This window comes from Haliotis rufescens, unplaced genomic scaffold, assembly GCF_023055435.1.
Source record: "Haliotis rufescens isolate VD_foot unplaced genomic scaffold, xgHalRufe1.0.p SCAF_9, whole genome shotgun sequence".
NCBI lineage: Eukaryota > Metazoa > Mollusca > Gastropoda > Lepetellida > Haliotidae > Haliotis > Haliotis rufescens.
Genome location: NW_025964383.1, coordinates 48012968 through 48025918, shown reverse-complemented (window position 1 = coordinate 48025918; position 12951 = coordinate 48012968). Strand labels below are relative to the sequence as shown.

At 38.0% G+C, this 12951-nt stretch overlaps 1 protein-coding gene across 1 annotated transcript in view; it reads left to right on the top strand.

Moving 5' to 3' along the window:
- The window catches only part of LOC124117525 (kinase D-interacting substrate of 220 kDa B-like), a 31509-nt gene continuing 18558 nt past the window's right edge, over positions 1 to 12951 (top strand). Inside the window, exons 1-3 of the mRNA XM_048390550.1 lie at positions 1 to 229; positions 9303 to 9360; positions 10268 to 10546. Coding sequence (XP_048246507.1) covers positions 9327 to 9360; positions 10268 to 10546 — 313 coding nt within the window. The 5' untranslated portion in view covers positions 1 to 229; positions 9303 to 9326. The remainder of the gene's footprint in view (positions 230 to 9302; positions 9361 to 10267; positions 10547 to 12951) is intronic.

Genomic DNA, 12951 nt, shown 5'->3' with positions numbered 1-12951 from the left:
TTGACTGAAGGATCGGGGCGAGGCCACCTTGATCTGGTGGTTTCAGTCAAACAAACAACACCTGATCGTTTCGTCTCTGCTCACCAGTGAATACAAGATATAAATACATCCAGTAGTAGTCATTGAACAAGAATTAATATGTTCACAGATCACGTGTGCTCACGGACCATTACTGCAACAGTGACAGGTTGCATTACATCGAGTTTCACAAACATCTGGTATCGTCGCTGTAAGTACAATCATGTTAAATAGATTCATCATTCGTCGCTTCCCATGATATTGTATAACATCAGTTCCCTTTCTTTATAGAGGTAGACATATAACACATACAGTGTATTTCATACTGCATTGTTGTATTGTAACTCTTTATTCACAAAACTAATGTTCCTGTATTTAACCACAAAATGTACAGTTCAGTATCACTCCAAGTTGAATAGTATCAAAAACAACTAATGAATTATATATCTGAAGGAAGTCTTGGTTTTCCTCGTTCCACATTAAGGAGATTTTAATGATATATGCGAGTGTATATGCAAATTATGTGAGTGGTCTGTGCTACTGGTAAGAAAGGGCATGCTTAGCCTTGTCGCTAGGACCTTGTGGCATCGCTGATTTTGAGTGATCCATTGATTGAGGTCTCTCCACTATTTTGCCCTTTTTCGCCAAATGGAACCTGTTTCGCTGGATAATCGAGACTGGATATTCGCCGGCGTTGACATGTTCTCAGTGTCGATACTCTGTGTTATACCAGTACATTCGTTAACATATCCTGTGTCGTGGACACGATACCTGTCAGAATCTGCATAATACATTATGGTTCCTATCACCTTCAAAGCTAGTATATCCAATACAATAAATAAACCAGTTTGTTCTGATTCTGTTGCAATACTCATGAAGTAAGCTGAAATAGACAAATTGGAAAGCTGAAGTGTGAAATATATAATGTTTAAACTTACTCGACTGAATAATTAATTCAGTAAAAGCTAATCAAATAAAACTCCAATATGTATATACAAACATTACATCGTGTTACCTATCCAACAGTGTATAAACACGAGGGACACCTCCAAGACATATTTGAATCTTCTCTCCACGATCAAAGCACCATTGGAAAAAAGAGAAGCAAAAATGAAATAAGAATGGGATTTTCTTGTTACAAATTGGGACTGCCTAAAAGTCGGGCCAAGAAAAGTCGGGCCGGGCCGGGCCAGCGGGTAATACTAAAAATAGATTGCAGAATAATAAAACGAAATGTGCATATCTAGGCAGATCTCAAATGTCCAGAAACGGATAGTTTTGCTCATTTAATTGAGTTTGAATCAAAATGTATCTTCAGCAATGTAATGAACTGATAATTATAGCTACATACCGAGAGTTCATACCGAAAAGTCAGTGTCTTGACTGTGTCTTTACTTTGATGAGAAGGTTTCTCACCGACCTTAGCGTGCAGGGGTGTGATGTCCTGGGCAGGAATTCGAAATGACAGTGTTTTGACTACTCTTCTTTCATTAATTAACGTGTTTGGCATACCTAATTAACCTTTACTAATTCATGTTAAACCAACACAGGATGATTTCTGCAAGTGGATATTCGCGAATGTGATAGGACTGACACGACACGTGTTAATAACTGTCAAAGCGCTTCTAAAAATACAACACATACTTTACATCTATAGACTAATTATAATATCATATCTACCTATATAACACTTTAGTGTCTCATATTGCAGTAGCAAACACGCCGCTCAAAAGTGAAGCCCTTTTCCCTCTACATTCTCAACATAATCTCTATCAGAAGTGTTTGTCTTGTGTTGGGTCCGACTTGGCCCGGGCGGTCAATATCAACTTTAAACACACAGACATATCTTCAAATGTGTTTACATCTATAGATTAGTGTTATATCTACCTACAAACCACTTTATAATGTGACGGTACATCGTATTTAAAGAAAACAAGGGGCTCAAAGTCAAGCATTTCTACTGCATTTTCTGAAGAAAATCTCTGTCAGAAGTGTTCGGTCCGACTTTGCCCGGGCTGTCTAAATCAACTTAAACCTCACAGATGTATCATCAAATGGATTCACATATATAGATTAGTATTATATCCACCTAAAGACTACTTTAAGTGTCTCAGATCGCTGTAATTAAAGAAAACAAGGTGCTCAAAGTGAAGCCCTTTTCCCTCTACATTCTCAACAGTCTCTATCAGAAGTGTTTTGCTTGTGTTGGGTCCGACTTGGCCCAGGCGGTCAAAATCAACTTTAAACACACAGACGTATCTTCAAATGTGTTTACATCTATGGATTAGTGCTATATCTACCTACATACCTCTTTATAATGTCACGGTACATCGTATTTAAAGAAAACAAGGGACTCAAAGTAAAGTATTTGCTACTGTATTTTCTTAAGAAAATCTCTGTCAGAAGTGTTCGGTCCGACTTTGCCCGGGCTGTCTAAATCAACCTAAACCTCACAGATGTATCATCAAATGGATTTACATCTATAGATTAGTATTATATCCACCTAAATACCACTTTCTAGTGTCTCAGGTCGCTGTACTTAAAGAAAACAAGGTGCTCAAAGTGAAGCCCTTTTCCCTCTACATTCTCAACATAGTCCCTATCAGAAGTGTTTGTCTTGTGTCGGGTCCGACTTGGCCCGGGCGGTCAAAATCAACTTTAAACACACAGATGTAGCATTTAGTGAAGCATTTTTACTGTATTTTCTTAAGAAATTCTGTGTCAGAAGTGGTCGCGTATTTTTGTGCTTAAGTCACTTGGACATTGTTTAGCTTCATGAACTGTTCATAAGAAACATGTCAGACAGTTTTGACATCATTGATGACTTAGTCTTATGAGATGTGTAAACCTTAGGGGAAATGAGTCTCAAGTAAATACAGAAACAGAGGGTCTAAAATTGCCACAGTGTTTGGCCCGAAAGTCTATTTAGGATTTAAATTGTGATTAAGGAAGTAGAGGGTAGAGGGAGAACAAGATAACAAATCTTAACAAAACCTACCTGCCAAACAAGTGCTAGTTCGTTCGTATCCGTAATCCGTCACAAACTGTGATGAACGCATAGTGTGTTCGATGAAGGAAATACAGCCCTTCAGATCTTTGTTTACTGAATACACCTTGACCTATGTTCAGTGATATAATTTATAAGATATTGAAGCTACATGGCCGCCCATAGTTTCGAGGAAATGTCCTGGCTACACTTCAAGGTTTCGTGCTCAACTAATATATATGAATGTATATGATGTCTCATCTTGATGTACTTTAATAATGCAATTCGACAAAGAACATGTACAGATGCCTCGACGGCATTTTGGACAGTGAACTACAAGTACAGGTAAACAGGGCTTTTAATGCTCATGTGTGTCAGGTTGCCCTTACCTCGCCGTCACATCTGTACACAAAGCAAGTGCATATTCTAAACTAGGCTACATTTGCATTTCTTTAGCCGTTTACAAATGCCTCGACAACATTTTTCACACATGAATGACTTCAACCTTGGCTCTCAACTAGTACAGATAAACATGTCTATTAATGCTCATGTGTGTCAGGTTGACCCAACCTCGCCGTCGTATCTGTACACAAAACAAGTCTATAGTCTAAACTAGGCTACATATGCATTTCTTCAGCCGTTTCAATAATGCAGCGCGCTGTCACAGCATGCTGTGTTAGTCTGTACAGCACAATGTATTTTATTAGTAATTGGTAGATCCTTCATATTTTTGCCATTCATTTCACATATGCCTCGGTAGAATTGAGGTAGGGGAAGGACTTCTGGTCAGTTAACAAGGTATTCAGATATCCAGAAACTCGTTTATCCAGACAACATCTTAGAAAATTGTCCGGATATGCGAGGTTCGACTGTATACATGCGCGTGATACATGACAAAACAGATGTGTTAGGACCTGATTCGCACTTGCTGAATGGACCCTGATCATAATACATTGGTTGCCTATTATTATTATTATTATTAAACATATTGTATTGCCCCAAAAGACCAAGGGATTGGGCACAAGTGCAACACTTATTACCACCTTCTCCCTATATACAGTTATACATAATATTGCCTAATGAAAATTAACAATTTACAGTTGAATCATCACATTGTGAGGTTTAAGTTGATTTTGAGAGCCCGGGCCAAGTCGGACCGAACACTTCTGACAGAGATTTTCTAAAGAAAATACAGTGAAAATGCTTGACTTTGAGCCCCTTGTTTTCTTTAAATACGATGTACCGTACTAATCTATAGATGTAAACACATTTGAAGATACATCTGTGAGGTGTAAGTTGATTTTGACAGCCCGGGCCAAGTCGGACCGAACACTTCTGACAGAGATTTTCTAAAGAAAATACAGTAAAAATGCTTCACTTTGAGCACCTTGTTTTCTTTAAGTACAGCGATCTGAGACACTATAAAGTGGTATTTAGGTAGATAGTATACTTGTTTATAGATGTGAATCCATTTGATGATACATATGTGAGTATAAAGTTGATTTTGACAGCCCGGGCCAAGTCGGACCGAACACCTGTGTGACTGTTGAGAGTTTAGGGAGAAGAGGTCTACTTTAACCAACGTGTCTGCTTGAAAAACGACCATCAGTGACATTATAAAGTGGTATTTACTTATATATAGAACGTTCCTATAAATATAAACACTATGCGCACAGATGGAATGTTGTATCACGATAGCTAGAAGTATCTGATACGTTTCAAATCTTATTTCGTTTAACGATTGCTCTTTTACATGTTACCAAGATCAGCGACGCTTACACACTGCTTCACTTTATGGTTTTCAAGCGATTTACTCCGAATTACTTATTTATGGTGCACTGTTTTGTTTGGTGATTGTTCATTAATGTCATGTGTGTATGTTGTATCAATTATATGTAGGTATGGTCGCCGATAATGAAGTAATTAGCCAGTAACACTTTGGCCCGTCTTGGCCCGGCCCGGCCCGACTTTTAGGCAATGCCTTACAAATTGCCTCATTTCAGCTATCCACAACTTAAAACGGGAAATATCAGACCTGAAGACCAAGCTTGATCTAATTTGGTTCCCATTTACAAAAGCAAACCAAGCCTTTTTTGCCAAATCATGGCAGGTTTACCATAAGTAGTATTTAAAATAATATCAATACACGCGCGTAATACACACTTATTTCCAGAAGTATGTAATGTTAAGGCATTGATTTTCTGTTTATTCTGTTCAGTTGGTACAATTATAATCATGCAGGTGGTATAATCACATTATATATGTACAGCATCACACTTCGAATGTGATAACGACGACATAGTAACACGAGGGACCCGATTTGTTGCAGTGGATTTCTTAAATATGAACAGGTATAAGCGGTTATGTGCGGAGAATAAATGTATCAGTGTCAGGGCATTGATTTATCTAGACCTGCCCAGAGACTGATATTCTGCCACAGGTCTGTAGCATATGTCAATGATAATTTCCTGTAATGTTTTGACTTTATAATGTAAAGACAACCAATAACTGGGAGATGCTTTAATTTTTGCTTTGAATGTCGAGCAAACTGTAAGACTTTTTCTATGATGCCGAATTTAGGACTGACCTTGTAAATAGAGATGTGTTTAAGATTAGATTTGTAATAAGCTGTGCTGTAAATTAAAAATCCTCGTTCGTGGCTGACTGGCTGTTCCACCTATTTGCCTGCACTCTTACGTTAAGAGATGAAACAATGTGTCGTTTATGTTAAAATAAATCACATTGTTTTATTCGTGCTGTGTTTTATTATCAATAATTTCGTACAGCAATAAGTAGATTTTGTATTTGTCTTTATATACATTTAGGTCAGTCAATCACGTGACACTGATCCGCCGTCATATAGCTGGAATATTGCTGAGTGCGGCGTTAAACAACAACACACAAAAAACACACTGAACATTCCACCAGAGCATTATGGGGCCGTGCTGACGCATGTGAAAATACTTGAAATTTTGTGTCGCTGGTTATTGGATTCAGGTGGGGTTTCTGCCTTCCAGTTGTCCATAACTATCAGCGCTAAATACTGTAAAGTGTTGGCTTCCATTGTCTATTGCTAATCGCCTTTCGGCGCCAATCATCTGTTGACTTCGCTTGTTAAGTTTCATCCTTTTGTTATCTTATTACTTTTGTTGTTCTTATGTGTACATATATATGCTCTCTTCCTCATAATATACATTCACCTGATGAAGGAGTAAGCATATACCCCGAAACGTTGTGTTCCTCATAATAAAGAAGTTGACATCCATAAATTCTTTTCCGTGATGTATGTTACGGTTCCACCGATGGAGAATTGATGTCGGTGCGTCATTTTGATTGACTGATCTGACAGAACAATGGTGGCCATGATACGTTAGTTGACGTCTGTCTAATAATTGCACAGGCGGTGAATTGGGCTCAGAATAGTTTGGTACCAGTCGTGAGTCACAAAAATCTAAAGAGTAGGGTTATATATCATCTGTTTGGGGTTATAGTTTAGTTGTCAAATGGTATATGGGGAGTGAAAATGAAGGATATGTCCGATGTAATGGTGTATCGGCTGAAAGTTAGAAGCGTGCACTATTTCGAAGCTATAATGTCATGTAGAGTATATTATCCTGCGAATATATAGCATGTCAATAATGTAGTATTGTATAATGGGCGGGGTAGCAAAACTTTGTTTTTATTTCCCTCGTAATTGTATGGAAAGTATTGGAAACCGTAAACCCAAGCACAAGTTGCAAATTATGTGGATATCTATGAATAGATTGTCAACAGTTACATCGCCCACGTTTTATATCTGGTGCTCTTGGTAAAACCAATATAACCTGAGTTGAACAGAAATAAAAAGTTGATAAAATCAAAGCAGCTCGTTATTTCCCCTCACTTTGACATTGGTTTTTGTTATATAATAAATTAATCATAACATATTTTATTTGGGCATATAGAACATGGGGTTGGGGATGTCACCAAGGATAAATCTAGACCCCCTCAAAGGCCAAATCTGCATTAGATTTCAGTACACTTTCCCTCTTCAATGGTTATAACATGTCTATGACATCCTTAAGTAACGCAGAATTTAAGGAAATTACACGTTGTAAGTGTTTTCCCAATCTGTTGACCAAGGTAACTTAGTTTGGAATTCTAAATTTAGATACAAATCCCCGGTCACACTTCCAGAATCTTGGACTATAATGAACTGCCAGTATTTAGGTACATGTATGTGACAACAGTGGAAAACATTGAGCACCTGTAATTGCCATGGTTATGGCTAATCAATCAAATCCATATTCTATAACCTTTGGTGGCAGAATTATCAGAAAAGAGGGTCTGCAGTACTTCCCATCAATAAACTTGCATTGACAAAATATACAACACAGATTAAAATTCATATATGATCTTTAATTCAAAAGAATTGTCATGATTTGTCAAGAATTATTATTGTTAACAACTAAATATGTAAATTAAATAAAACAAATATCTCATAAGGAAGAGTATTTATGTATGTTAACCTCTTTATTATGAGGAACACTACCTTGTGTTCATACATTGATATGCAAATATCAGGTAGCTGGACACCTTCAATTCATTAGCTACTTAAACATACATACCAAGTATGCTTCACAAATACTTTTCCTTAAATAATATAAATACACTCAAACAGGTATTCAGACGAGTTCCTTTTCTTGGATACTGACTTATTGTCATCCATAATGTCATAAAGGTGTTCTAAAATTTGGTAAAGTCCTATCGAAATTTTAAAAATCCAGATAAATATGTCTTGAAGCCAGCAAAATCATTGTCAAGTAAATGTGAAGCTTATTTTCAACTTATTTATAACCAATAAACACTAGCTCACACTCAGTTATCAAATATTGACAATCTCCTCAAATCATGGTAAAGAATTACTTCTTGGGTTAAACACATTTAAATATTCATCACAGTAATATATTAAATGTATTAAAAATTATATAAATTATTCTGTATCTGAATTGATTAGGCACTATGGATAATGCCTGATCAGGGTGTGACTTCGATAAGAGATGAGATAGTGTCTTTGTTTTTACAAATTCTTTGTATCTTGAAATAAGTTTTATGCTTTTTGATATTGGTAATCACTTTCAATACTATCTTTTTAAAAATATATATTACTTAAAAAGAAATAATATAATGTCCTATAGAAAGAGCCAACGAGCTCAGGTTTATACCAGGTGGATGTTGTACCATGAATCATTTAGTGTTTGTTTGTTAGTTCTGCAATTAAATCATATTAATCTGACTTTGATAAGGCATCAATTAAATAATTGGTTGGAATAATTACTTGATTAGATTATAAATTATATCATTACTTGACAATGTTCCTCTGAGTTCATAAAAATCTTGTTATCATGTCCAGTAAATTAATTAAAATGATTTGAAATCGTTTTTAATAGTTGTAACATTTCACGAAAATGTTTATCCTTAAGGTTCCACTACCAATAAATAACTTATGTTGTAAACAATTCTTAACCAATATTTTTTTATTATTAGCTCAGATAATTTGTTTTTAATTTCTATCTGTCTAAATATTTCAGTAATTCTCTTCCTTCTCACAAAATATTCCTCTTCTTTCTAACCTTGAGTGATGACTCCATTTCACAAGAATAGGATCAGGTAATTCATTACTGCATGGGCCCTGTCTCGAGTAATTTAACAGATATAGGCTTATTGCGATTTTTGTATTCAACTAAAATCATATCTAAGAATCTGTAACAAAATAAATAATATCTGAGGGAGAGGACATCAATTTCAACCAGATTGTACTTCAATGTAAGTAATGGTAGATTTCGACATTTAACTATTGGTGAGGCCTTCCGCACAGCTTGATCAGCCTCAAACATTTTTCACCCGACCCTGCTGGGTTTGTGTAAGGGTATACACTTAATCCCAGCGATACGGGATGGATACCGCGAGTGACAATAGCACAAACCGTTGGCACTTCGCTTCTCGGGCATCGTTTGAGTATGTCTGAAAAATCCGCAGCCTTCTGATTGGCTGAAACTGACGCATGCGCCAATTTTGATTAACAGACTGGATCGGTCTGCAGTAACTCAAAAAGTGTACTTTAGCGCAGGATAAAGTAATGGCGGGGCCTTTGATCTTTAAGCGAAGCAAAACATGTTATGCTGCCCCATAGAAGTAAACACAAGCCTGGGAAACCAACTACAGCATAACACACAACTTCCTCATGAAACTAGTAATGTTTACAATAACAAAGAAGATGGTAACAATGAGAAAATACAAAGTTTTTACTTTTTTTCAGATTTGGTCGGTGGAGAATTTAGAGATGCCAAAGTATATCCTGCTTGTCATAATATTTGGTAAGCTATTTGTTGTTCATAAGTATATGTATGTACACATACACCACTTAATAGCTCACCTGAACGCAACAACTTTTGTGAGCTATATAAACATGTACTGATGGCATGTATGTCTGTTATAGATCTTACACTTGTGAATCTCCTCTAAAACCATCATATCTACATTGTAGATATCGCTGCAATGAAATTGCATCACAATGCTTTGCAGACCATTGTGATGTCATTGTTATCATGACGTCACTTCTAGTGTCCCCCGCCGTGATATTGCTGGAATATTGCTAAAAGCGGCGTAAAACCATACTCACTCACTCACTCATGACATCACAATCAAATGATACCATTAACAGCTCTGCTATTTAAACTGTTAGCAGTACTTTTTACACTTGCTCATTACTGTCTACAAACTGAACGAAAGTTGGAAGAATGATTTTGGATGATAAATAAATACTCACCCTCTTGTCTTTGATATCAAATATATCAAAACTCGTTGAATCAACTCGTGTTGATATATTTGATATCAAAAGACACTCGGGTGAGATTCTCTATGACAATTATATTAAGTTGTTATTAGTTTCTATTTCTATTCAGAAATTTCCAGACATAAAGCTGAGGTTATCTATTGTATCCCTTATATATTTTGTTCAATTCAATAAATTTTAGTATTGTGTCTATGTATTTTATAACCAAATAACTAAATAGAAATGTTGATAACAACTTCAGAAGGGTTGTCAGTGACTGTTGACTACATACCCACGTGAGAGACAGTGCAATTGCACTATATTTCTGACATACAGCTAGTTCTTTTACTGTACTCGTGAACTCATATTAGATGTGAAAATCGAAAATGGAACAATCAATTATACGAATGTGTCAACGGTTTATAAACGTGATTATTTCTCTGTTTCAGTATTCCAGGGAAATGGTGAGGAGTGTCCCTTGGGTAAATATGGTGAAACTTGTGAGGAAACGTGCAGCCCTAACTGTGCGCCTTCTCTTACTGACCAGTCAGTCCACTGTCACAAACTGACTGGAAGATGTTCGGAAGGCTGCAAGAGAGGCTGGCATGGTGACCAGTGTAATGACCTATGCAGCAAGAACTGTCTCAACAGCATATGTAACGTACAGACTGGAACTTGTATAAACTGCGAAGTAAACTATTCAGGGGATTATTGTGAGACATCAGGAGGTACGTGGTATTTTTGTTGTTTTTTATCTTTATGATAACATATGCACAATTATCCGTCCATCAAATGATACCCGATACGCTCCAGGGAGTGATTACTGTATATGAAAAGCACACATACTTTTCGCTGTATCAGCATGATCGAAGGTAATTCTATTCACTATCAGGCAGCAGCATTTTGTAACCTATAGACACTAGATTTTAATTTCAGTAAGCAGACTCTTTGAAAGCTGACTACCAAGTATGATTACCCGTGAAGATCCGGGTTAAAATAGGTCTTCAGCAACCCATGCTTGCCGTAAAAGCCGACTATGCATGTCATAAGAGATGACTGACAGGATCGGGTGGCCAGGCTCGCTGACTTGATTCATGCATGTCATCGTATCCAAATTGCGCGGAACTATTATTTACAGACGGCCGTCATGTATACTCACACGCAAAAGAAACGCAAGTCGAGTATGCAGTAAACATGTTATTTATTTTCAACAGTTAAGACAAGAAATACTAATAGGGCAAGATTGACAAAAATTTGACTGAAGACTTTTTAATGGATTAAAAGGCAGATGACATAATTGTTTTTTTCAAATGTTAAGGGCTTACACAGTTTCGGGTCAATACCAAAAATGTCAGTCAATACCTGGTATGACCACCATTAGCATTGATCACTGCCACACATCTCCTGTACAATGAGTGGATCAGACGATTTGTGAATGCCCTAGGGATCCCCCTGCACACATCCAGAGCAGCTGTGCGTAGTTCATCGGCAGTTGTAGGGACTGCGCGAACATTGTGCATACGCCTTTGAACCTCATCCCACAAGTGTTAAATGGGGTTCAGATCAGGGCTGAGGGCTGGCCACGGTAGAACACGGATGTTGTGTTGTTGCAGAAAGGCCATGTCCTGCTGGAACATGTGTTGTTGATGTGCAAAAAATGGAACAACGTGGGGTCTGATCACATATACCGCTGAGCAGCGACGCCGTGTCCCCGACCTTTGACCAACATTCAGAAAGCACATGGGTCCAAGTCTCGCATTAAGTCCAATCCCTGCCCATATCATGACGCTAGGTCCACCCCATGGATCCCTTTCCACAACGTTTCTGTCAGCAAAACGATCACCTCGACGCCGCCAAATTCTGACTCTTCCGTCTGCATGGGAGACACAAAAGCGACTTTCATCAGAGAAGATGACACGCCTCCACTCACGATGACGCCAATTGTGATGACCCTGTGCCCACTGAAGTCGTGCTTGTCGATGCCGTGGTTGGAGAACAGGACGACGTGCTGGTCGGCGACATCTGAGGTTGTTGGAACGGAGACGTCGGATCACAGTGTCTGGGCTAATGGGTCGATTATGTGTTCCTATGGTCTGTCGAGCACTTTCACTTAGGAACGGATGTCGCTGGTGTTGACGGGTAATCTGTCGATCTTGTCGAGGTGTGGTGACCCTAGGACGACCGCTCCGAGGAAGGTCATCTGTGGTCTGTGTAGCGTTGTATCGATGCAGGAGACGGTAAATTGTGGTTATGTTAACGTTGAAATGACGGGCAACATCTTGGACAGACTCTCCAGCTTCCAAACGTCCGATAGCCTGGTTTCTCTGAATTTGAGTTAGGCGTGGCATTGTTGACCAAGGAGTGGTAGGTCCAAGAATCGGCCACAGTTTTATACCCACTACAGTTCGTGACAGTTCGTGCATTTTCGATTTATGGGAGCGAGAAATGGGTGCGTGATTCCCACATATTCATTGAAATGGTGCGTTTTGGCGATTCGTTTTTTTAAGTTGCGTTTTTACTCGGGGCTTCCTAAATGCAACCAGATATATTGATAACATCATCAAGCTTCACTACATGCTAAAACTCGTATCAATTTATGGTTCCGTGTTTGTTACCTATTTGCTTAAAACCACTTGCGTTTCTTTTGCGTGTGAGTTTAAATAGAATATTGCTGAGTGCGGCGTTGAACAACAACTAAACAAACAAAGCCAAGTATGCATGAGCTAACTGCACATTATTTTATCAGAGGCTGGTATTCAGGCCCCAAGTCGACAGCATCTGTCAGTACAATTCCATAACTAGAAGTAACCATTTTCCAATTTATGTTGTTACAGCTATGACTAATTGTATGGCCCCACGACGGTCCAGTTAAGACTTTGTCTTTAGCAACCGGTGCTTGTCGTACGAGGCGACTAACGGGATCGAGTGGCCAGGCTCGCTGACTTGGTTAAGTACGTCATAACCCAAACTCATACATTAAGTTAAACCAGTTGGGTAATCAATTAAACCAGTTAATTAATCAGCCCAGTAAGGGAATGAAGAGGGGAGTAGCACAACCAACCTGGTTATGACTCACAATGACAAATTATATACCAATGATATAGTTTTCAGTTTGGTGCTTTCCAATCAAACA